The 25,582-nt window shown below is 40.2% G+C and overlaps 1 protein-coding gene across 1 annotated transcript in view; it reads left to right on the top strand.

Annotated features, from left to right (window-relative positions):
* The window catches only part of MAN2A1 (mannosidase alpha class 2A member 1), a 211,600-nt gene that overhangs the window by 90,969 nt on the left and 95,049 nt on the right, over positions 1–25,582 (top strand). The window contains exons 6-10 of the mRNA XM_027545470.1: positions 4,865–5,038; positions 7,981–8,167; positions 11,938–12,115; positions 21,416–21,618; positions 24,422–24,604. Coding sequence (XP_027401271.1) covers positions 4,865–5,038; positions 7,981–8,167; positions 11,938–12,115; positions 21,416–21,618; positions 24,422–24,604 — 925 coding nt within the window. The remainder of the gene's footprint in view (positions 1–4,864; positions 5,039–7,980; positions 8,168–11,937; positions 12,116–21,415; positions 21,619–24,421; positions 24,605–25,582) is intronic.

Below are 25,582 nucleotides of genomic sequence, written 5' to 3'. Positions count from 1 at the left end.
CAGGGACTGAACCCGCATCTCCTGCACTGCAGGCGAGCTCTTTACAACTGAGCGGCAAAGGAAGCCGACTCACTGGAAAAGGCCTGATCCTGGGAAAGACGGAAGGCAAAAGGGAAGGGGCAGCAGAGATGAGATGGTCAGGCAGCATCGCTGACTCGATGGGCGAGAATTTGAGCAAACTCGGGAGAGAGCGCAGGATAGAGGCTCCTGGCGCACAGCAGTCCCTCGGGTTGCAAACGACCAGGCATAACTGAGCAGCAGCATCGCATTCCTAGTGCTTGTTTATCTTGTAGCTGGAAGCGTGTACCTTGTGACCACCCTCATTCAGTTCCTTCTTGTCCCACTCCTGCCTTTGGTGACCACAGGTCTGATCTCTCTGAGTTTGCTGCTTTTGAAGTATAATTGATCTACAACATATGTCCCTGATACACAGCACTGTGACTCTGTGTTTCCATACATTTCAAATATGGAATCACATGGCTTATTTTGCAGCTGGAAGTTTGTGCCTCTTAATCTCCCTCACCTATTTCTTTCTTCTTGCCAGTCTCCTCCCTTCTGGAAACCACCTGTTTGTTCTCCGTGTCTGTGGCTCTTTTCTGTTTTGTTGTTCATGTGTTTTCTAGCTTACGTGTCAGTGACATCATACGTGGTTTGTCTTTTTCTGTCTGACTTACTTCATAGAGCAGATTGCCTCAGCCTGGTAAATGTTGTCAAAAATGTTCTTTTATGTGCCTGAATACGGTTCTGTTGTATATTTGTATGTATACATGCACATATGTATGTGTGTATATGTACATGTGTGGGTATGTTTGTATGTCCACCCATCCACTTATGGACACTTAGGTTGCTTCTGTATCTTGACTACTGTAAATAATGCTGCTGTGAATGTGGGGGTCCGTGTATCTTTTCAAATTAGTGTTTTTGTTTTCTTTAGATTAATTCCCAAGTGTGGAATCGCTGGGTCATATGGTAGTTCTCTTTAATTTTTCAAGAATTTTCTGTACTGCTTACTATAGTGACTATACCAACTTACATTCCCACCAGCAGTGCAGGGGTTCTCTTTTCTCTACATATAGTTTCTTTTAACTGAAGTATGTACAGTTTTTTAGACATAATGCTCTTGTACACTTAATAGACTATGTAAACATAACTTTTATATGTACTGGGTAACATTTTATTGTGATATTCTCTTTATGGCAGTGGTCTGGAAGTAAACCCTCAATATCTCCGAGGTATGCCTATATGCAATAGGATGTGTGTAGGTTATATGAAAATATAATACCATTTTATATAAGGAACTTGACATCCAAGGATTTTGGTTTTTTCAGGCGTCCTGGAAGCAATCTCCCTTGGATACCAAGGGATGACTGTAGTTAGATTCACATGCATGTTTTTTTGAACCATTTGAGAAGAAGTGGGAGACATCTTGTCCCTTCAGTGTTACTTCCTAAGAAACAGAGATGTTTGCTTAGATAAGCAGAAGATGTCAAATCAGGAGTTTTAGCAATGATGCCACAATCTAGTTCACCATGTATTCAAACCTTGTCACTTGTCTTAGTAATGTTATTCAGTAAAAGCTGCTGTTTTCCCTCTCCCAGTCCAGGGTCACGTATGGCATCTAGCTGTCACGTCTTTTTGTCTCCTTAACCTGGAGCACTCCCTCAGCCGTTCTCTGGGTTTCTTAACCTTGGTATTTTTGAGGACGTCAGACTTCTGTTGTAAAACGTCTCTCAGTTTGAGAGGTTCCCCTTATCCTTAGCTTCGGCTCACGCTGTCCGGTCTGTCTGTTTTCCTGGGCGGTCTCCACGGGTCTCTCCTGTGGGCTCAGTGTGCCTCATCAGGGAGTGCGCGCCGCCTCTCTGTCCCCGTGCCAGTGGCGCTGTCCGTGACCAGGCACGGCGTACGTTTCTTCGCGGTTCTTTACGTTTACCCGCTTTGTGGGAGACACGTTGAGAACAGGTAAAATTCCTCATCAAACTTGAGTATTTTAGTTTTAGATCTGTTGATGAGTTTCTAACTCCACCATTCCTTCCGTAACTTGGTTTTTAGTTGTTTAGTTGCTTTGTCTGACTCTTGGGACCCCATGGACTGTAGTCTGCCGGGCTCCTCTGTCTGTGGGATTTCCCAGCAGAGAATACTGGAGTGGGTTGCCATTTCCTTCTCCAAGGGATCTTCCTAACCCTGGGGTCAAACCCACATCTCCTGCATTAGCAGGCGGTTCTTTACTGCTGAGCCACCAGGGAAGACCTAATTATTTGTTAGCATTTTACTAAAAGGAAGAGGTTTCTTTTTTATTTTGTATTTGTGAGCTTGTGGGTTTTATTTTATTCAGCGGGTTCTAGTCCAGCGCTACTGTTCTTTATTTTGATGCCCCAGTTGTCCCACATTTGGCCAATGGAAGCCCCTTCAAGCTATCTCCCAGTTTATTTTTATAAAATATGTTTCCATGACTCTTTGGCCATTTCTTTACTTTATGCCCCAAATACTCTGTTCTAGGGTTATCTTGTACTTTCGCAGTCTCAGCCCTGAAATAAGCTGTCTCTCTGAGGTTATTATAGAGCATAGCATTCAGAGGTCAGAATCTAGGAGCAAAGTTCAGCTAATGGATGCTGAAGTGCTCCTGCATCTAGGCCTCCCTAGTGCAGTGAGCTAGGAAGTGTGCGCGTGCACACACACACACACACACACACAGTTTGTTTAAATATATATGTATGTTTGTGTGTTTATTTGTACATTTATTCATAAGTTAGTACTGCTGTCTCCTATTTCAGCTCAGTACCATAGGCTCCATTCTACTCGCACATTTATAGGAACTGGTTTGCAGTTCCTTCTCTCAAAATATAAAACCTGGCTGCTTTACCTAACTAGTTTGCTCAGTCTTGGAATTCATGAAAGTTTCAGAATTGCTAAACCTATGCTACCACAGAAAAACCCAAAGTACTAAATAGGTTCAAGATTTCTTTATAATTTTTTGGAGGTAAATCCCATATGTGAAATGGGCAAACTTCATATGGCAACTTCTTTGAGTTTTGACATATACTGTTGGTTCTCTGACAGTTCAGCTTTTCCTTTTCAGTCTGCTTTGCTGGCTTAATCTTCAGTGTTCTGCAGCGTTCTCTCTGTTTTCTTTTCTGTTTTTCTCTGTGAACACCTTGCATGGTAATCTTTACAGCTATAATCAGGATCAAGATTAACTCATTTGTGTAATCCTAAGCCAATGTAATCCTTTCTTCAGTTCAGTTCAGTTCAGTCGCTCAGTCGTGTCTGACTCTTTGTGACCCCATGAATCGCAGCACACCAGGCCTCCCTGTCCATCACCAACTCCCGGAGTTCACTCAGACTCACATCCATCGAGTCGGTGATGCCATCCAGCCATCTCATTCTCTGTCGTCCCCTTCTCCTCCTGCCCCCAATCCCTCCCAGCATCAGAGTCTTTTCTCCAACACCCCAGTTCAAAAGCATGAATTCTTTGGCACGCAGCTTTCTTCACAGTCCAACTTTCACATCCATACATGACCACTGGAAAAACCATAGCGTTGACTAGACGGACCTTTGTTGGCAAAGTAATGTCTCTGCATTTCAATATGCTATCTAGGTTGGTCATAACTTTTCTTCCAAGGAGTAAGCGTCTTTTAATTTCATGGCTACAGTCACCAACTGCAGTGATTTTGGAGCCCCCAAAAAATAAAGTCTGACACTGTTTCCACTGTTTCCTCATCTATTTCCCAGGAAATGATGGGACCAGATGCCATGATCTTCGTTTTCTGAATGTTGAGCTTTAAGCCAACTTTTTCACTCTCCTCTTTCACTTTCATCAAGAGGCTTTTGAGTTCCTCCTCACTTTCTGCCATAAAGGTGGTGTCATCTGCATATCTGAGGTTATTGATATTTCTCCTGGCAATCTTGATTCCAGCTTGTGCTTCTTCCAGCCCAGCGTTTCTCATGATGTATTCTGCATAGACGTTAAATAGGCAGGGTGACAATATACAGCCTTGATGTACTCCTTTTCCTGTTTGGAACCAGTCTGTGTATGGAAAGTGCTAAATAGATGTTTGAGTGAAAAAAATGCACAGTTAGATTACTTATGTCTATGTATATGTAGCATATAGAAGCCTTCTTTAAGAATCCTGAATAAATATTTGCATACTGCCCAATGAATAATCTTATTTCATTAATTCTAACCTGTGTGTTTATTATGTTGGTTTTTCATGTTATCCTCTGTGAAATTGAGGTGTATCTTTAGTTCTTTACCAGAATTGGTGTGAGTCAGGTGTGAAAAATTCTATTGATTCCTTCTTGATAGCAAGTACCAGCATCAGAATGTCTTAAGATTTATAAGGACATAACAGCATAGTTATTTTGGCCAGTTCTGCTACTGTGTTATATGATGATTTAGCACTGTTGTACGGTATAAAAGAGAGCCTAAAATCCCTTAATGTTGGGATTGGAGAGTACAAGTTGAAATGACTTGGATTAGTTTTCTGTGTTGTATAAGAGCGAGTTGCAGGCTTTTCAGCTCCACAGAAGAGAGGACTGTTAGCTCCTAGAGGGCAGTGGCTTGGTCCTGTGTGTTTCTCGGGCTCCACTGACTGCAACAGCTTTCCAATATCTATCAGATGACAGAGTGCTCACTTTAGCTCCAGCCGATTCACTTCCAGTGTGAGTCACCCTGCCTAGGAGGACGGCCGGGGCAGAGTCCTCCTTCTCTCGGGGGTCTTGCAGGGAGTCTCACTAAGGGTGCTCTGGGCAGCCCTTTATCTTGGAATCCAGAAGACCAGGGAGCTCGGGTGGGTCTGAATGTGTTGTGACTTTTTCTTTTTCACATATCAATTAAAAAAATAACACTTATTCTCTTTATCAACAGGAGTGAAACCTCGGTCTGGTTGGGCTATCGACCCATTTGGACATTCACCAACAATGGCGTATCTTCTAAAACGTGCTGGATTTTCTCACATGCTTATTCAGAGAGTTCATTATGCAGTTAAAAAACACTTTGCATTGCATAAAACACTGGAGTTTTTTTGGAGACAAAATTGGGGTATGTAGGGTTAGATGAAAGTAGATCTTACTTGACCTAGATATTATTTCACAGAGGTTATGACCTCTTGCTGTTATGGGTTTTATTCAATGTGTCTTTCTTGAGAATCAGGTTGCTTAAAGATACACATAATTATTTTTTCAATATAATTGTGTCAGGAGTCTTTTAAGCATTGGTAAAAATATTTATCTATAGAACATGGTAGATTCTTTTAAGCCTAAAGGAAGTAAACAAAATAAGAAATTAGTCTTTTGCAACTAATGCTTTCATTTGATTCTATTTTAAAATGTACCCATTTTACCACAAAGTTGATCGCATTAGAACTGATGTTTGTTTAGTCACTAAGTCATGTCTGACTTTTTTGCGAACCCAGGGACTGTGGCTCTTTGGACTCCTCTGTCTGTGGAATTTTCCAGGCAAGAGTCCTGGTGTGCATTGCCATTTCCTTCTCCAGGGGATCTTCCCGACCCAGGGATGGAACCCGGGGCTCTGCTGTGTCTCCTGCGTAGCCAGCTGACCCTTTACCACTGAGTTCCTGGGGAATCCCCGCCAGTGTTCCTTCCTTCTGCCTCCTGTCTCTGTAGCTAGTTGGAATTGCCTTTTAAAACCTTCCTCTTGCCCTCCTGGAACAGCTGTCCTGTTTCCTTTGTCACTTGTTTTCACACTCTTCTTGGTACCCCGGGGATCCACGGATGCACGCCTCCAGGGGATCCACGGATGCACGCCTCCAGGGGATCCACGGATGCACGCCTCCAGCTCTGCGCTGGAGGAGGGGTGGCAAGGTTCAGCCCTCCTGAGGGGCCTCTGCCTTTCCCACCCCCAGGCCATTGTCTGCTTACATATTTTTACTTAGTGAGTCCTTATTATGGGACATGCATTGTGTTACATGCTTTATATTCACTCTCTCATTGAACCTTTGTAATTATTGCCAAGTTGGGTTCTATTATTATAGGACCTCTTAAATGGTGAAAAGGTGAGGCCCTTTGCCAAATCTCATACAGGTGCTAGGTACAAAGCCTGGATCTAAACCCAGTTCTGTGCTCTTCCGAGGCCTAGGCCCCCTGACCTCTAGCATCTGCTGCCAGCTGTATCAAGTTGTCAGTAAAATGTCATCTGAAAAAGGATTTCATTATTAAGACTGTTCAGCCATCACTGCATTACATCATACTTGTTCTTTGGGTAATCTAGACCCTCATTAAGTGTTTCAGCAGCATCATTTGTAAATTTAGACAGTATCTTTCTCATGGGCACTGTTGTTTTTTCAAAAGGAAACAAATTAACTGTATAACTTATCCTGGAAAACTGAACCTGTAGGGCAAACAAGAGCTTCTGGGGGGTTGCATCCTATATAATTTTATCAGATGCTTAGGAGCATATTAATTTTTGTTGAAAAGGGATCATTTATTTGAGGAAGCCCTACTTAAATTATTGCTTACATTCAAATTGCTTATAAATATCAGTTGGCATAAAATTAATACTTTTATGCACTTAATACTATGCTAAGAAGAAATATAGAAAACATTGTTGCCTGTAAAATTATAGTCTTAATTTGATAAAAGACTAACACCACCAAATGCAGCAGGTGAATTGAAATGTGTAAATGTGCTGCTAAATAGTATGGTGGACCTACCTGCTGTCTTTGGACATGTTGCTTGAAAATGATGTTTTGGAATTAAGGTGAGCTTCTTTGTTTGTTCTGGTTGTTAATGAAGCAGTTGTTTTCAAATATTTTAAATGTATATGGTGCTTGTTTCTTTTTTCTTGTTGTCTGTCTGTATTATAAAAGCAATACATTGCTGAGAATTGGAGATCTGTATGTAGAGAGGAAGAGATATTTACAGGTCAGAATTAAACAAAAAATAGCCATTTTTTAACTCTTATTAAAGCCCTCCAATCTTACTTTGTGGGAGGCATCTTACCTCTCAAGGGCAATGATGCCAGCACATACTGGCATTGAGGTTTCAATTAAAAACAATTCTGTGTCGGGAAGCAGTACTCGTTTTCTGTATCTTTATTGTTTGCTTTGTTTTGATTCTTCTCTTTGGTTTTGAAAATTATTTTTACTTTTTCTCTGCCTCCAAGGAGAACAGTCAGACTGGCCCTTCACTGGTAAGGGGCCCTCTACAAACTCTGCTGCGGAGAAGGCAATGGCACGCCACTCCAATACTCTTGCCTGGAGAATCCCATGGACGGAGGAGCCTGGTGGGCTGCAGTCCATGGGGTTGCTGGGAGTCGGACACTACTGAGCGACTTCACTTTCACTTTTCACTTTCATGCATTGGAGAAGGAAATGGCAACCCACTCCAGTGTCCTTGCCTGGAGAATCCCAGGGACGGGGGAGCCTGGCGGGCTGCCGTCTATGGGGTCGCACAGGGTCGGACATGACTGAAGTGACTTAGCAGCAGCAGCAGCACAAACTCTGCTGAGTGCGCTTATTTCTTGTCACCGAAGACGAGTATTTCCCCAGTATTTTCACAGGCCCTTTCTTCTCCGGCTCTTATTCTCCCAGTCCCCTGTTCTGCTGCCTTCGTGTCTTCTTCACACCTGGCCTCCGCAGCTAATGGTCCCTCTCAGAGTCCCTGCTCCCCAAGGCAGGCGCAGATGTGGCAGGCGCTGGCAGCCAGGGGTGGCCGTAACTTTGGATGAGCTGGCTGTAACTTCTGTTCATTTATATCCTTCCAGGTCAGCAGATGCTGCTTTAGGATGGGGCCTTTCTGTTTCAGTTAAGTTTGGACAGAAGATGCAGGCAGACACTGAGATACAAGTGTCGTCCTTCTGGCTGGTGGCCGTTGAATGCTGCTGGGGTGTGTGTATTAGTAGTTAGAGGGGTTGTTGCTTTAGGATGGAACTTGCACTGTGTATGTGTAAAGCGGTGGCATTTTGAAAGTTTGGGGATGAAATCTGTAAATTTACACAGGTCTCTCTATTGCTGTTTGTTGTAGATCTGGGATCTGTCACAGACATTTTTTGCCATATGATGCCCTTCTACAGCTACGACATCCCCCACACTTGTGGGCCTGATCCTAAAATATGCTGCCAGTTTGATTTTAAACGGCTTCCTGGAGGCAGATACGGTTGTCCCTGGGGAGTCCCCCCAGAAACAATATATCCTGGAAATCTCCAGAACAGGTATGAAAATATGCATTTTATAAGTCAGCATCTTGAACAAGTAAGTATTAGTGGCTTGTTGCTGAAGAGTTATATAAATGGTCTTTGGTAGCCAATATTATCCTTACTCAAAGCATTCATTCAAACGAGATTTAAAGCAGCTGAAAAATGCCAAAGCCTTGTCTGTCTGCCTTCTGTGTTACAACTTAATGGAAAGTGAACAACAGTAGATCAATGTACGGTGGATAACCTGTTATACACTGTTACTATGCTCTCCTTTGCCTTTATTATAAAAGCCTCCTACTGTGTTTGATTGATTTCATATACTTTTGTTGATAATAAAACTTATGGTCTCTATGGTATAAATTGGTAAGAGAAGCAACCCAATTGCAAAAACATGTTTATTGAAATGGATCACATAAAGAGCATAATTATCTGTTCCCTTAATAACAATCAGTAATAGTGAACACTGCCCAGCTCTGATGAATACATGTCTTTGCATCTTTCTGAAGTTTTTGACTTACCGAAAACTTTAATTAGGAATATTTATTCTTAAGAATTGTTAACTAAAAATCAGGAAATGAATTACTTGTTTTTTCTTAGAAGAAAACTGTCCTAAAGATGGAAGCATCTCATTAAATCAAGCTACCTATACTTCTAATTCTGGTGCTTTTAAAAGTTTAATTTCTTCACTGTAAAATTAATGGTATGTAATACACTAAAATAAAACACTGTGTTGTAATATAAGACACTCAACTCTGCTAGAAAAATAATATAGCCTTTTAAATAAAGTAAGATTGTTGCTCTGTGCTCAATAAAATCTATTTTTAAAAAAGTGTGTGTGAGGATGAAGGTATGATTTGGGTCTCCTTGCACTGATTGAGCCCTTGTGGCGATAAAGGAGATATTGCAGTGTGAGCCTCTCACTGTGGCAGACATAAAAGTATCTCAGCATGGCCGTCTTCTTAAAGTTGTGGATCCTTTATGTATATCAAAATCTGGCTTTTATAGTTGTTTTGAGAAAAAGTGTCCCAAGATTTGGGATCTGTTTGGTTTCTTTTTTGGCTCTTGGAGCAGTGTAGAACCTGAACAGCCTGCTAGGGCCAGGCTGCTTCGACATAAGCGGGTAATTCAGTACAGTTGTCGCAGAGGTGCAGCGGGAAGGTGGTGGTGGCTTGGTCAGGGTCGGGGGATCCTTGCCTGCCTTCTTGGGAGAACACTTAGCTGTTTGCCGCTAAGTGGGGTTTGCACGCCTCTTCTTACTCCAGTGGTCAGGGGCTCCGGGAGACTTCTTGCAGGCTAGCTCAGGGAATCCCCGAGCACCCACAGATGGTGCGAGGCCCCTCTTTTTCTTTCTCGGGTGCTGCTGAGAGTGCCTGAGAGCCATTCTGCGCAATCCTGTTGATGGTCCTGGAACCCTTCAAAGACTACCGGCCCCCCTCCCCAACCCCCCTCAGAACACACCTTGTGTTCAGTCAGTTCCAGTGATTCTGAAAGGGGCTTCCAGGCACCAGGGACATACAGATGAATGAATCTGTATAATGCTTACATAGATTTTTGTTGTTGTTTAGCTTATAAGTCTTGAAGTCTTGGTTCTGCTGGTTATTTCCCATGCAGATGTCACCTTCCTTGTGATGTTCAGAGATCAAGCATGGGCATTCCAGTTTAATGGCACTGGGTTTTTTAACACCCTAAAGAAAATGATTTTTAACTATCATGTACAGGTGATACATTCAGTATGCTTAGTTTATCAGGTTTCTCTACTTTGAAGACAAAGAAACTCCATTCTTTATCAAGTTTGGTTTAGATCTAGTACCATATAATTTGGGCTTCTCTGGTGGCTCACATGGTAAAGAATCTGCCTGCAATGCAGGAGACTGGAGTTCAATCCTTAGGTCAGGAAGATCCCATGGAGAGGGGAATGGCTAACTACTCCAGTGTTCTTGCCTGGAGAATTCCATGGACAGAGGAACCTGGTGGGCTACAGTCCATGGGGTCACAGAGAGTTGGACACGGCTGGGCAGCCGATACTCACTCACCGTGTGTTTTACATATGGTAATGGTTTACATGTCAGGTGATGTGACGTCTGTTCCAGTCAAGTTGCCCTTTCCTCCCTGGTAGGATAAGTGCAGAGTGATTGCAGCCGCACGCCTGTGCCTGTGATGTGGCCAAGGCACCTGTCACAGGTTGCCATGTGTAGCGAGTGTCCACTCCCTACCAGCTTGGCAGTGTGGCCCCTTGGCTTTCCCAGCACTGACACTTCCTGAGCAACAGCCTGGGAGTCGGGATGGGTGCTGTGTAGAAAAGGCACTTCATCAGAGTCTGTGCTTGCTTTCCTCTTCCGTGTTTCACACATATACATGCAGAGCATGGTGTATCTAGTAGTGAGCCTTGGGATGCGTTTTTGTGCTGATTGCCTGAAGGATCTAGCTGGATGCTCATTTATACTTTATCTTTTGTCTGTGATTCATGTACGTATTTTTCCTCTTGTTTCCTTAGGTCTTAGACATCTTCCTATGTGATTAATCTCATTGTATGTGTGCTTTATAATTATAAGTAATAATTTAAAATTGTTTTTTGGGAAATATGGAATATTAGTAAATTACTAGTAAAAATTAAGTTCTATATTGAATGGTAATCTCAGGAAACTAGGTATTATATGTTAAGTAAGAATATTATGGTTATATTTTACTCACCAAGTTATTAAATTTTTGCTAATTTAATATTTGCAGAACAATTTCAGAGACCATCAATATAAAAAGAGCATATGAGATTCTAAATTTAGTTCAGTGTTTTTTCATAGTTTCTGTAAAATGCCTCCTTCCATCGTTGATGTTCTTTGAGATTTCTTCATAAATTTTTATATCGTGAATTAGAATCTACTTCTGGATAATCCTTGAAGTGAAAATTGGAATACTGAATAAAAAACCGTGTTTGTCATCTATCACTGTTTTTAAGCTTTGGCACTAGACACATGGAGAACTCCTCAGGGTTCATCTGCTTGTTTAATTTCACTTTCAGAAGCTCTTCCTCTTACTTTGTGTTCCCAGGCTTTCTCAAACGGGGCCCCCATTCAGCGTTTCCCAAAAGGTTTTCTAGACAGTGTAAGTAAATGAAATACAGAAGCCTATCAGCACGTTCTATTTAGCTGTCCTTTTGAGTCATGGGTTAGGGCCCAGAGAGAGAGAAACCAGAATAGCTCATGCAGTTCCTTAGCTGTATCTGTTGATCAGTATGAAGGACACTGTGACAGACACTCAGATTATTGATGGAAGAAGTTGACTGAGTTGGTTTTCTTCCTTTAGAAAAGGAAATATGGTTCTATAATTGGCTTCATTCAAAATAATTTTATGTTTAATTAGGCAATTTTATTTTTTTTAATTAGGCAATTTTAGATTAAGTTAGAGAAAGGGATATTAAGTCAAAGCAAGTCAGAGTTCATGTAGATGAGAAATCTATCTTCTTGGACTGAATTATTTTATGGCACAGGCTATCTGGCAGTCAGTGTCTGTGGCTGACCTTTGGAGAGCACTGATGCCCTCAGGAATTTATGCCAAAGCTGTCATAAGCCTTTATTTCTCTAAGGATATTCCATGGAAAAGCTATGGGGTTTTCCCTCTGATAAGAATTTATCAATATTTTAGAGGGATAGGAAAAATTAGTGCAGTAGTTAGAATAATCTGTCTCGTAAATCGTGAGAACACAGGCAGAATGCGTGATGCTGTGTCACTGCAGCGCGCTTCGTGCGAGTGCTCCCGCTGTGTTAGTGGTGCTCCTTCTCCTTCTGCAGGGCCGAGATGCTCCTGGACCAGTACCGAAAGAAGTCAGAGCTCTTCCGTACCACGGTGGTCCTGGCCCCGCTGGGAGACGATTTCCGCTACACCGAACGCACCGAATGGGATCACCAGTTCAAGAATTACCAGCTGCTTTTTGATTATATGAACTCTCATTCTCAGTATAATGTTAAGGTAATGAGAAATGCTTTATCATGATGCCATATTGGAAGGTGAACCTTCATTATTAAAGGAGGCTGAAACACAACAGCCTTAGTTCCTTCGTCCCACATCCTAGTATTTCTTAGAATATGTAGTTCTTCTGTAAAAGTGTAATTCATGAAGGGGTAAATTATCTTACATTACCGTTCCATTTCTAGAGTTATCCCTTTCTTACCACTCATTGAGGATTAAAGAGGCATTGCTTTGTGTGGTTGAAAACACGTACCTACTAAGTTGTGATGTTCGTTTTCCAGTGATGTCCTGTTTTCCTACTAGCACTGAAAGTTTGCTGTTTCTCTCAATCGCTTCCTGTGATTTAGCAGTGTGACTGGCAGATGCAGACGCATATGTCAAGAATTTTGCAAACAAATGTCTTGTGTCAGAGACTACACTTGCATTTTTCTTAGATGAGAAGTCTTCTAAAATTAATCATTCGTCTGTCATTCTTTCTCTTTTTCTCCCCCTCTGGAAAATTTAAAGTGCACCCTGAAGTTTTGAGAATAGCATAAATTGCTCCCTGCTTCCCAGTACCCATGATTCAGCTACAGCACCCATCAGCTCAAGGTCACCCTTGTTTCTGCTGTGCTCCACTGTCGTCTCACTCCTCTAGAATTTTGGAGCAAATCTCAGAGGGCATGGATTTTTGTCTATAACCATTTCATTATGTATCTAAATGATAAGCACACTGTGGAAAAATATGATTGTAATACCATTATCCCATCTGAAAGATTAACAGTAATGTCATATACCCAGACACATTCCAATGTACTCATCTCATCAAAGCGTTTTACAGATGGGTTGTGTGAGTGAGGACTTGAGCACGAGTCGTGTGGACCCTGTGTGAGAGGCTGCTCACCCCGCACTGTACTGTGTGCACATCCAGAGCTGTTAGATGTACCACACTGAGAATACAGTAGAGAGGAAGTGGGCTTACCTGTGGGAAGTGAATTCAAGCTTATTAAGGAAAAGCACATAATACTGAATAGATGAATAAGCTTCAATAAAACATCACGGTGATTCGAGATACTTAAAACCGAATTTCAGCCATGTCATAAACCTTGAGTATGGACCTGTGTGTAGGTCTTCTCTGTGCTTCCCTCCAAGAGGAAGTGCACACAGGGACCGTTGATCGGAGGGGCGCGTGCATACGTCTCGAAAGACACCTTCCTGGGGAATGGTTCTGAGGTCTGCAGAAGGAGCCACTGCATGACTCTGAAGAATTTAATCCTGTCTTTAATATTTTACCTGTTTCCTCCTTTGCCCACTAGAAAAATCTTTAAAGTAATTTGAAAAGTTAATGTATCATGTACATAGGAGTGCATAGGCCATTAAGTACACAGAGAATATTTTCAATTTTTAAAACACCCATGTAATATTAAAAAGGATATATATATATATGTATAACTGAGTCACTTTGCTGTATAGCAGAGATTGGCATAACATTGTAAACCAAATATACTTTGTTTGAAAGAAGAAAAAATCAACATGTAACCCCTATCCAATATGTAGAACATTTCTAGCCTTCCAAGTCTTTACCAGTTCCTACAAGAGTAACCATTGTTTTCATTTGTATTTTTTAATTGGAGGATAGTTGCTTCACAGTTTTATGCTGGTTTCTGCCGTCTGTCAACGTGAGTTAGCCGTGGGTGTGTGTCTGTCCCCTCTTGCTGAACCCCACTCCCACCTCCTGCCCCACTCCGCTCTTCTGGGTTGTATCTTTGTGATTGGTGTTGCCTGTTTTTGAATTTTATGAGAAGGGACTCTTAAATATGTGTTATTTTGTGTCTCAATTTTTTTTTTTTTTTTGGCTGCACATTATGTTTTTGAAATTCATCTACTGTTACGGGTTACATGTGGCATGTATCATGTGATATTGATGAGCATACCACCATTTATCCATTCTGTTGTTGGTGGACACTTGGATTGTTTTCAGCTTTGGTTAATGACAGGTAACACTGCATTGACCGTTTTGTGCAGTGTGTGTGTATGAGTTTATGGGGTATAAAATGGAGTGGAGTTTGGGGTTATTGGGTATGCACATGTTCAACTTCAGTAGATATTGTCAAATAAAATTCCAAAGTAGACCCACTGGATGTCACATCCTCTGACAGTTTCAGTGGTTCCTCTTCCTTACTCAGGCTCATCTTATCAGAGCTTTTTTCTCCTTTTATGATGGATGTGATGGTTTTATTTTGTATTTCCAGTAGTTAATGAGGCTGACTCTCTTCTCATAAGTTTATTGCCATTTGGGTATCCTCTTTTGAGCAGTGCTAAGTCTTTTGATGATTATTTTATTAGATTGGGTCGTCTGTCTTTTTCCTAACCATTTATATTTCTCTTATGTATTTTGGATTGAGTCTTTTTTCAGATTAAAGTTATGCAAATGTTATCTCCCTCTATGTAGCCTCTGTTTTCTCTCTCTTAATGCTATCTTTTGAGGAACAGAAATTCTTAATTTTAATAGAATCTTATGGTTAGTGCTTGTTATGTTTTGCTTAAAAACTTTTGTTTACCCATGGTCGTGAAAATCTATTCTTTATGAAGCTGTACTCTAGAAGTGCTGTTGTTCTACCTTCAACATGTAGGTCTGTTTACAGTATGTCGGAAATCAGTCAGTTCAGTTCAGTCACTCAGTCGTGTCCGACTCTGCGACCCCATGAACCGCAGCACGCCAGGCCTCCCTGTCCATCACCAACTCTCGGAGCTTACTCAAACTGTCCACCCAGTCAGTGATGCCATCCAACCATCTCATCCTCTGTCGTCCCCTTCTCTTCCTGCCCTCAATCTTTTCCAGCATCGGGGTCTTTTCAAATGAGTCAGCTCTTCACATGAGATGGCCAAAGTATTGGAGTTTTAGCCTCAACATCAGTCCATTCAGTGAATATTCAGGGCTGATTTCCTTTAGGATGGACTGGTTGGATCTCCTTGCAGTCCAAAGGACTCTCAAGTGTCTTCTCCAACACCACAGTTCAAAAGCATCAATTCTTTGGCGCTCAACTTTCTTTATAGTCCACCTCTCACATTTCATACATGAGCACTGGAAAAACCATAGCCTTGACTAGATGGACCTTTGTTGGCAAAGTAATGTCTCTGCTTTTTAATAATGTTTGGAATAGATTGTTGTATATTGTCTGAGGGGAGGGATCAAGATACTTTTTGCCCGTGTGAGTATCAAGCACCATTTATTGAAAAGACCATAGTTTGCCCATTTCTATGCAGTGTCATCTCTATTATTAATCATGAGTGGAGATGGATTTATGTGTGGGTCTGTGTCTAGACTTTCTACTCACTTTTGTCTATTTAACTAGTTTCATACTTTGAGCTTCATAGTAGATCTTACTATCTGATAGTGAGTCTTCTAGTTCTGTTCTTCTCTTCAGCACTCTGCCTTCTTTATGGTCCAACCCTCACTTCCGTACATTGACTATTGGAAAAACTGTAGCTTTGACTATATGGACCTTGGTCAGCAGAGTATTACCTCTGGTTTTTAATATGCTGTCTAGGTTTGTAATAGCTTTTCTTCCAAGGAGCAAGCGTCTTTTAGTTTCATGGCTGCAGTCACTGTCTGCAGTGACTTTGGAACCCAAGAAAATGAAGTCTTTTACTCTTTCCATTTTTTCCCCTTCTGTTTGCCTTGAAGATGGGACGGGATGCCATGACCTTCATTTTTTGAATGTTGAGTTTTAAGGCAGCTTTTTCACTCTCCTCTTTCACCTTCATCAAGAGGCTCTTTAGTTGATCTTCACTTTCTGCTGTAAGGGTGGTGTCATCTGCATATCTGAGGTTATTGATTTCCTTTATTTCAAGAATTTTTGTCCTTCAAATCCTGGCTGCTTTGAGGGCCCTTAGATATCTTCAAACATTTTTTTCTGTGTATTAAAACTTGTTTGTCTAGTTGTATCTGTTCTCTGTGAGATGTTTAAAGTTGCTTAATCAAGCTGAAAGTGTTAAGCTTATTTTCTTCTAATGAAGGACAAACAAAAATAAGCAATTGGATTTAGGTGACTGAGAAACTGACGTTGGACTAGCCCAGTCAGCCAGTTTGCCATTGATCACGACTTATTTAGCAATCTATATAACCTTTCTTTTTATGTCATCCTGGTAGAGGAGTTTAATGTTACATTTAAGATTAAGGTTATGTTTAAGATTATTTGTTGCTTTTTAGTGTAAAACATTGAAATATTTTTGTTCAGTTATTTTTTGGTATCCCAAATACTTTATTTGAGCTACCAAGAGACTATAGAAAAATTTACTTTAAATTATTTTTTTTTTTGAAACTACTCTAGCATTGCAAGAGGATTATATTTCAGTCCTTTAAGTTTGTAAGAAAGCTCATCAGGTCACTTACATCAACTTTGCTCTGGGATTTTGCCAAGAAGAAAATATTTTCATTCTGGGTAGTACCAAAAATTAACTGAAATATTTTTAAAAGGGTGTACTCTCTTTTTGATATTAACTTTCTAGCATGTCACAGATCCCTAAAATTTGAAACTGAAAGTGATTTTTGTTATCTAATAGTAATCCCTTATTACACAGATGAGGAAGTGAAAATAAAAGTGCCTCAGTTGTGTTTGACTCTTTGTGACCCCATGGACTATACAATTCACAGAATTCTCCAGGCCAGAATCTGGAGTGGGTAGCCTTTCCCTTCACCAGGGGATCTTCCCAACCCAGGGATTGAACCAAGGTCCTGCATTGCAGGTGGATTCTTTACCACCTGAGCTATCAGGGAAGCCCCATATGGATGAGGAAAGTGAGACTCAAAAATACCTATATCAATGACTGTTTTGCCACTGTTACTACGTATCCTTCTCTGATCTCATCTGTACCTATTGGGTCTGTAGTTAATGCTGTGTCCTGGTATTTGTGACCCTCATTTCTTGTATGTCCACACATAATCTACTTCCTAGTAAGTGTATTCTACTTCCTAGTAATGAGATTGGGGAGTAATACTTAATATTAAATAAACTAAAGTATATTGAGAGATTGATTTGCTATTAACTCTCTAAAGTGCTTTACTTTTTAATTTGTTTATAATTTTATTGAAATATGATTGATATATATCACTGTTTATGTTTAAGGTGTATATTAATAGCATAATGTTTTGACTTACCTATACTATGGAATGATTACCACAATAAGTTTAGTTGGCAGCCATCATCTTTTATCAGATCAGATCAGATCAGTCGCTCAGTTGTGTCCGACTCTTTGCGACCCCCATGAATCGCAGCACGCCAGGCCTCCCTGTCCATCACCAACTCCCTGAGTTCACTGAGACTCACGTCCATCGAGTCAGTGATGCCATCCAGCCATCTCGTCCTCTGTCGTCCCCTTCTCCTCCTGCCCCCAATCCCTCCCAGCATCAGAGTCTTTTCCAATGAGTCAACTCTTCGCATGAGGTGGCCAAAGTACTGGAGTTTCAGCTTCAGCATCATTCCTTCCAAAGAAATCCCAGGGCTGATCTCCTTGCAGTCCGAGGGACTCTCAAGAGTCTTCTCTAACACCACAGTTCAAAAGCATCAATTCTACGGTGCTCAGCCTTCTTCACAGTCCAAATCTCACATCCATACATGACCACAGGAAAAACCATAGCCTTGACTAGACGAACCTTTGTTGGCAAAGTAACATCTCTGCTTTTGAATATGCTATCTAGGTTGGTCATAACTTTCCTTCCAAGGAGTAAGCGTCTTTTAATTTCATGGCTGCAGTCACCATCTGTAGTGATTTTGGAGCCCGGAAAAATAAAGCCTGACACTGTTTCCACTGTTTCCCCATCTATTTCCCATGAAGTGGTGGGACCAGATGCCATGATCTTCGTTTTCTGAATGTTGAGCTTTAAGCCAACTTTTTCACTCTCCTCTTTCACTTTCATCAAGAGGCTTTTTAGTTCCTCTTCACTTTCTGCCATAAGGGTGGTGTCATCTGTGTATCTGAGGTTATTGATATTTCTCCCAGCAATCTTGATTCCAGCTTGTGTTTCTTCCAGTCCAGCGTTTCTCATGATGTACTCTGCATTTAAGTTAAATAAACAGGGTGACAGTATACAGCCTTGATGAACTCCTTTTCCTATTTGGAACCATTCTGTTGTTCCATGTCCAGTTCTAACTGTTGCTTCCTGACATGCATACAAATTTCTCAAGAGGCAGATCAGGTGGTCTGGTATTCCCATCTCTTTCAGAATTTTCCACAGTTTATTGTGATTCACAGAGTCAAGGGCTTTGGCATAGTCAATGAAGCAGAAATAGATGTTTTTCTGGAACTCTCTTGCTTTTTCCATGATCCAGCGGATGTTGGCCATTTGATCTCTGGTTCCTCTGCCTTTTCTAAAACCAGCTTGAACATCAGGAAGTTCACGGTTCACATATTGCTGAAGCCTGGCTTGGAGAATTTTGAGCATTACTTTACTAGCGTGTGAGATGAGTGCAATTGTGCGGTAGTTTGAGCATTCTTTGGCATTGCCTTTCTTTGGGATTGGAATGAAAACTGACCTTTTCCAGTCCTGTGGCCACGGCTGAGTTTTCCAAATTTGCTGGCATATTGAGCACAGCACTTTCCCAGCATCATCTTTCAGGATTTGGAATAGCTCAACTGGAATTCCATCACCTCCACTAGCTTTGTTCGTAGTGATGCTTTCTAAGGCCCACTTGACTTCACATTCCAGGATGTCTGGCTCTAGGTGAGTGATCACACCATCGTGATTATCTGGGTCATGAAGATCTTTTTTGTACAGTTCTTCTGTGTATTCTTGCCATCTCTTCTTAATATCTTCTGCTTCTGTTAGGTCTATACCATTTCTGTCCTTTATTGAGCTCATCTTTGCATGAAATATTCCTTTGCTATCTCTGATTTTCTTGAAGAGATCCCTAGTCTTTCCCATTCTGTTGTTTTCCTCTATTTCTTTGCACTGATCGCTGAAGAAGGCTTTCTTCTCTCTTCTTGGTATTCTTTGGAACTCTGCATTCAGATGTTTGTATCTTTCCTTTTCTCCTTTGCCTTTAGCTTCTCTTCTTTTCACAGCTATTTGTAAGGCCTCCCCAGACAGCCATTTTGCTTTTTTGCATTTCTTTTCTTGTATAGATACAATTAAATAAAAAGAAAGAATTTTTCCTTGCAATGAGAACTGTTAGGATCTGCTCTCTTCACAGCGTTCATACATTTCGTTCAGCAGCATTAACTGTAGATGTCATGCTGTGTGTATTACAGTCCTGGCACTTACTTCTCTTAGAACTGGAGTTTGTACCTTTCGGCCACCTTTGGCCAGCTTCCTTCCCTGCCCCTACCTCTACTCTCTTTTTCTGAGCTGTTCATTTTTTGTTATATTTCACATGTAAGTGAGGTCATACAGTATTTTTCCTTCTCTTTATCTACTTGGCATAATGTCCTCTAGTACAGTGCTTTGCTTTAACAGTTATTTAATTCTCTGAGCATTTTCTGGTAAGCACATAATTATTCCTATTATATTTTAGGAGACAGGCACAAATAGATTCGCTTGCCCAAGAAAAACTGTATTTGGTGAAGCCAAGATTAGAGTAGATAATGTAGTTTAAAACTGCTTTTTTTAATGGTACTGGTGAACATATTACAGGGGAGAAGTAGAGAGAAAGACGTGGAGAATGGGCTTGTGGATGCAGTGCAGGAAGGAGAGGGTGGGGCAGCTTGAGAGGAGCATTGGCATGAATGCATCGCCACGTGCAAAGTAGACAGCTACTGGGAAGCCGCTGTCCACAGGGAGCCCAGCCAGCTCTATGATGCGCCGGGGGTGGAGGGGGGACGAGGGGGGGGGGGGGCGTGTGTGTGCCCACAGGGTTCCACCTCACTGTGCCGCAGAAGCCAGCACAACATGGAAGACGGCTATCCTCCAAGTAAAATGAATGTAAAAAGCTAACTTTGAAAAAGCTGCTTTTCTTTAAAGCAAGCATAAGGAATGGAATAATCATCCATTTTGCTGTTACAAAATTCACTATATCACAGATTATGAAAACTTACGTTTGTCTTACTAATATCACTGTGGTGTTTCCAGTTGATATTTTGCCTTTGCAGTGGTGGAGTAACAGCCAAAGCTTATACCTCTATTTGCCAGTCGTGTCTCTAAGCATTTTACTTAGAATCCATCAGCTGTACCATGGAGACGTGCAGAAACACTATATAATACGCTCAAAACTAAGTGTTAGATAAGTGGCGGAGAGAGCGTTCAAACCCACGTTGTCGGGATACAGCTTCTGTGCTGCTCTTAGTAACTGCTGGAGGGCCACTAACTGGTTTTGACTACTTTAATTATTTTTCTGCCACACTGAATCAAAATGGCTCTCAGTATCTGGGTGTGTATCTATGTACTGTGTTGGCCAGAAAGGTCTCTTGGGTTTCATTACATCTTATGGAAAAACAAATTAACTCATTGACCATGTATATATGTGTGTGTGTGTATAAGATCAGAAACCAAAAAATTAGCATCTTTTTAAAAAGAACACATTCCTGTTTAATTGTCTATTTACTTCTAGCAACACCACCTTTCAATATATGTTTGTTAGATCTTGTATAATATTTCTTTTTTCCTCTGATTTATAGACTAGTTTGAGATCATAAAAATGGATTTATGTACCGGTAATTTGAGGCATTAGTCAGAAAAACTTTTTCATTTGAGCAGTCAACCTTGCAATTCTCATCCCCTTTTCTGTTTTACTTCTATTGCTCACTGTTACCTACTGGTAGAGAAAGTCCTTTTTTTTTTTTTTTAAATGACCTGCTGTTCTTAAAGTCTCTCCTTTCTCCTTTGTAAGAATACAGACCGGGTAGAGTGGAGGCCAGAGGAGAATATGTGGATATGATATGTGGAAATACTTAATAGCTAACAAAGCTGTTCTTCCAGACTGCTGTAACATGTACTTAAAATACACACCTTTTATTTTTGCTGTTTCCCCTACTTGCCATTCATCTCTGGATTATGCCGTAGCCCAGTCCTTGCACACTTGGAGATTCTAGAAATGTATAAGGAGTTTTCAGATCCACACATTTGTAGCTCTGATTAACTCTTCTAACTGCTTACATGTGCAAGTTTTCTCTTAGTTTTTTGGGACTTGATGCAAGTAAAAGACAATCACTGAGTGCTTTTCCCCCTGCATTTAAGTAAATCTGAGCTATATATTTATCCTAATTTGGAAGCATGCCTTAAATATTTATTAGGAACTTTTCCTTTCAGCACTAAAAGTAATTTTAAGGTACAGATGAATGTGTGAATAAATGAAATGTAACTTTTTTTTTTTTTTTCCCCACTAGATACAGTTTGGGACTTTATCAGATTATTTTGATGCACTAGAAAAAGAAGCTTCAGCCAGTAGTAGGAATAGCCAATCAATATTCCCTGTTGTAAGTGGAGATTTTTTCACTTATGCTGACCGAGATGATCATTACTGGAGTGGCTATTTTACATCCAGGCCCTTTTACAAACGAATGGATAGGATATTGGAATCCCATTTAAGGTACATTTACCTTTAGAGAGCTGCATTTATTGTTTCACTTCTTTTATGTTATCATTACCTGTCTGTAGAGTTTTGCGTAGTATACAGCATTTATGTTGTATGTGTTAGGATGTGTTTAATGTAATGGTAAAATTTTAATGCAGTCAGAGCTATATCTTTGGAAGTAATCAGATTTTTACAAGGGTTTTGCTCTTGAAGGAAAATCAGTTTCTGTAATGGCTTTTCTGGGAGTTGTACTCCACATTCTCTATTTTTCTGACTGGCCCCCTGTGTTACCTGCGCACTGTAGCAGCATTCAGCGGCATCACTGAGTGCCTGCAGGCCGGGCGCCTGGTCAGCCGGGTTACAGAGGCGGGAGCAGGGCTCAGAAGGAGCAGACAGGCCCTCAGCCGCCAGGGGGGAAGGCCTCAAAGACTGTCCTCTGAGACAGCTGTGTTCATCATTGGGAGGACTGGGGACTCGATCACAGCTCTTATTTTAAAACACATTTCTATAGATATGGTTTTCTGCTTAAAGAAGAAAATTTAAGAGATGGGAACCGATGGAGGCAAGATGATTGGTTGAAAAAATGATTGGTTGAAAAAATAAACTGATATGGAGAAGACAGAAAAAGTCAATAGAAAAAACATAAAAGCACTCTCTACACCTGCATTATCCAGTTCTTTTCGATGACTAGCCAGTAGGCCTTTCTGTAGTGAGAAATGCTCAGTTCTCTGCTGTATGTGCAGCATAGGGGCCACCAGCCATGTGTGACCAGACCACTTGGAATGTGGCCAGCGTGACTGTGGAGCTGAAGTCTCAGTCTTATTTAATTTTAATGTACATGGCCACATGTGGCCACATGTCACAGTGGAGAGCGCTGCTCTAAACAGCTGAGTCTCACTGTTTTCAGACACTCAGAAACCTTCCCAAGGCAGTCTTGTGGCTTTTTCTATATGTGTGGCCCAGGAGAGGAACCTTCATGATGAATTCATTGTCCATTCAGTTCAAAATAGGAAATCATGATGAGTAATTTTCATGATGAATCTTGGTATTATAGATAATAAATTATATGAAACCTACCCTCTTCTATGTATTAGTGGATATTAAGTATATATTGGACAGTATTTTTCTAAAAATCATTAATTTCTTTAAGTGTTGTACTTTGGCATAGTGGTATGTGTGTTTATTATTTTTGCCGTTTCTGTGATACTGTTTCCACAAAGTAACAGTAACTTATTAGAAAACCCTAACCTTTGACTGAGGGGATAGTCATTAATGTGCCAAATGTATGTATATTATTATATTTATAACAAAAAAGTATTTGTATATTATAGATATTTCTGCATCATTAACCAATAGAATATTAGTTATCTGTTACGTTATTCTAAACTATCTATGATAAGAACAGAGCAAGTACTAAATAATGTAGAAATTCTTTTGGGCCACTGCATAATTTTTTTAAGTGTCAAGTATTTTTTGGTGGCAAAAAGTTATGAGTATTAGTTCAGTCTTATTTTATTGAACTTATTTAAGGTGCTACTTGAATATATTACTACTGGTAATGTATTTTGAAAATTCTCCTGCGTTAAAATAAAACAATAAGCCATACAGTAATTTGAATTTCAAAATATAATTAGTTTATTTGAAACTAAGTTTACTGTGTGAAAAATTATATTTGATCCTCAACTTATTTGTAAAAATAAGTGTATAAATTAGAAAAGTACAAAAAAGAAAATATTCTTAAAATCCACTTGTTTAATATTTTGGAATATTTATATGTATATGTACTCTTCAGTGCGTTTGCTCTGGATATGTCTGCCTACATACTTATAGTCTTCTTAATTCCAGGAGAGGGAGTCTCATGCCGTCAAGAAGGCTTGTAATTTTAAGAAGTGGATATTAAATTTTTATCTGTTTTTAAAAAGTAGAGATTATTTAGTGTCTTCAAAAATTCAAAGGAATTCTTTTTTAAAAAGAGCAGTTTAAATCTCTTCTTTTTTCCTGATATCTTGCTACATTTTCATGCTGCCTTGATTTTTCTCTCCATCATCCTAACGTTTGTCATAAAGGTCCTTCTTATATTTTTCACTCCATCAAGCTGTGTCTCTTTTTAAAGAACCTTTCAGAAACCTATCCTGAACCATATCCTTGAATGGAAAAATTTAAAGGTGAAAGTTATAAACTCTCATATTCTTGCTCAAAACTATTCTTAAGCTAAAGTATTTTTATTCTTTTTAAAATAAGTGAGGAATGCCAATGTATGATTTATCACCCTTCAGGTTATATTGCTAAATTCTCTGTAGCTGGCGTGTGTTGTCATTCACCTGTTAGACTGACTCCTGTCCCTGAGCTGTCAGGCCGCCTTCCATTTCCTCTCCTTTGCTGTTAGTCTAATGCTCATGGGGCCACGCATTTCCCCACCGTCTCCTCCACTGTACGTGTGAGAGTCAGTGGCCTTCTGGTGAAGTTCACGGTGTATGTCTGCACTGTGGAGAAGGAAGGACAGACACACTTACCTAGTTCCTGCTGCTTTCATACGTTACACGGAAATGGACGTGTCTTACTGCCAACAGATACTCACTTCTTCCCCTTGTATCACTGAGACATGGTGTTCTTTGATGCTTAAGAATTTAGATGTATTAGGTGTATACCTTGGTGGTTTTATAGAAATGTTTATTATCAATATTTGTCTTATAAATTGATCATACTGAAATCATGGATTTCTTTTTAAGTTTGAGAATGTATCATTGATACCTCTTTTAGGTAGTAAATTAAAATGTTTGTTTTGAAATAAAAATTAATGACTGTTTTATGCAATTAGGGCTGCTGAAATTCTTTACTATTTCGCCATGAAACAAGCTAAGCAGTACAAGATAAGTAAATTTCTTTCATCATCCCATTATGTGATGCTGACAGAAGCAAGACGAAATTTGGGACTATTTCAACATCATGATGCTATCACAGGAACTGCAAAAGATTGGGTGGTTGTGGATTATGGTACCAGGTAATGTAATTACTGAAAAGTGAACTTAAAATCTTTTAAAATTTGGGGTCATAAGCGTTTATCTTTTGATGAATTTTTTTTATTGTTAATACTGAATTTTTATTGAAGGAAAGCACACTAAATCAAACCAATTTCAAAGATACATATGTCATGCCAAGAAACATTTTCAGTTATGCTGACAACCGAAAATGCTTATCTTTGATGAAGATTTTAATAATCACATCTCTTATAAGTGTTGCTATAGAAAAACCATCAGTATTCACAACCATCATTTTTTAAAGAAATCTCTTGACAAAAAGTGCTGGCCTTCCCAGCTTTGCATGGTAGTGCCTTTCTGTAAATGGAGTAGTAAAACATTGTTACAAAACTGACCCCGCTTTTCCCCAAGTAGAGTGTGGTAATTGAGGCTGCCTTCTTGCCCAAGGATTTGGTTAGGGTTAGTAAATCATAGCTATAATCCAGGGCCATGCAGAGCTCCATTTCATTATATAGCTATTTAATTCTATCCTATCATATCCATTTACTCCTGGATACCTCACTTTTTAACAGGGGCACTGACGAAAAACACTATGTTTAGAAGAATAGCCAGGAAGTAGAAGAACTGAGAAAGCTTGTCATGTTATAGATGATACAAAGAATTGGGGTGATAAGGGATGGTCTGAGTATTGACATCAAAGCCATCTTCAGCTCTTAGATGGTCTGTTAGATGAATGAGGGGGTAGAATTCCATTATTTTCATATTGCAGATCAGAAACAGTGATTACTGGCTTTGGCTCAGAATAGCAGGGCAATTTGTAAACTGTGCTTCCCAATAAGCGTAACCTTTTGTAATAGTGAGATTTCCATCATCATACCAGAGTTGAGGCTGTCATTCGTTAGGATCTGTGCAGGTGAGATTCTGACATTGGAGGAGGAGTTTTGCCTATTGTTTCACCGTAGTTTAGTATTTCTTCCAGATTACTCTTTGATAATATTTTA

This window comes from Bos indicus x Bos taurus, chromosome 7, assembly GCF_003369695.1.
Source record: "Bos indicus x Bos taurus breed Angus x Brahman F1 hybrid chromosome 7, Bos_hybrid_MaternalHap_v2.0, whole genome shotgun sequence".
Taxonomy (NCBI): Eukaryota; Metazoa; Chordata; class Mammalia; order Artiodactyla; family Bovidae; genus Bos; species Bos indicus x Bos taurus.
The sequence above is the reverse complement of the archived record's forward strand: the minus strand, read 5'-3'. Positions and strand labels throughout refer to the sequence as shown.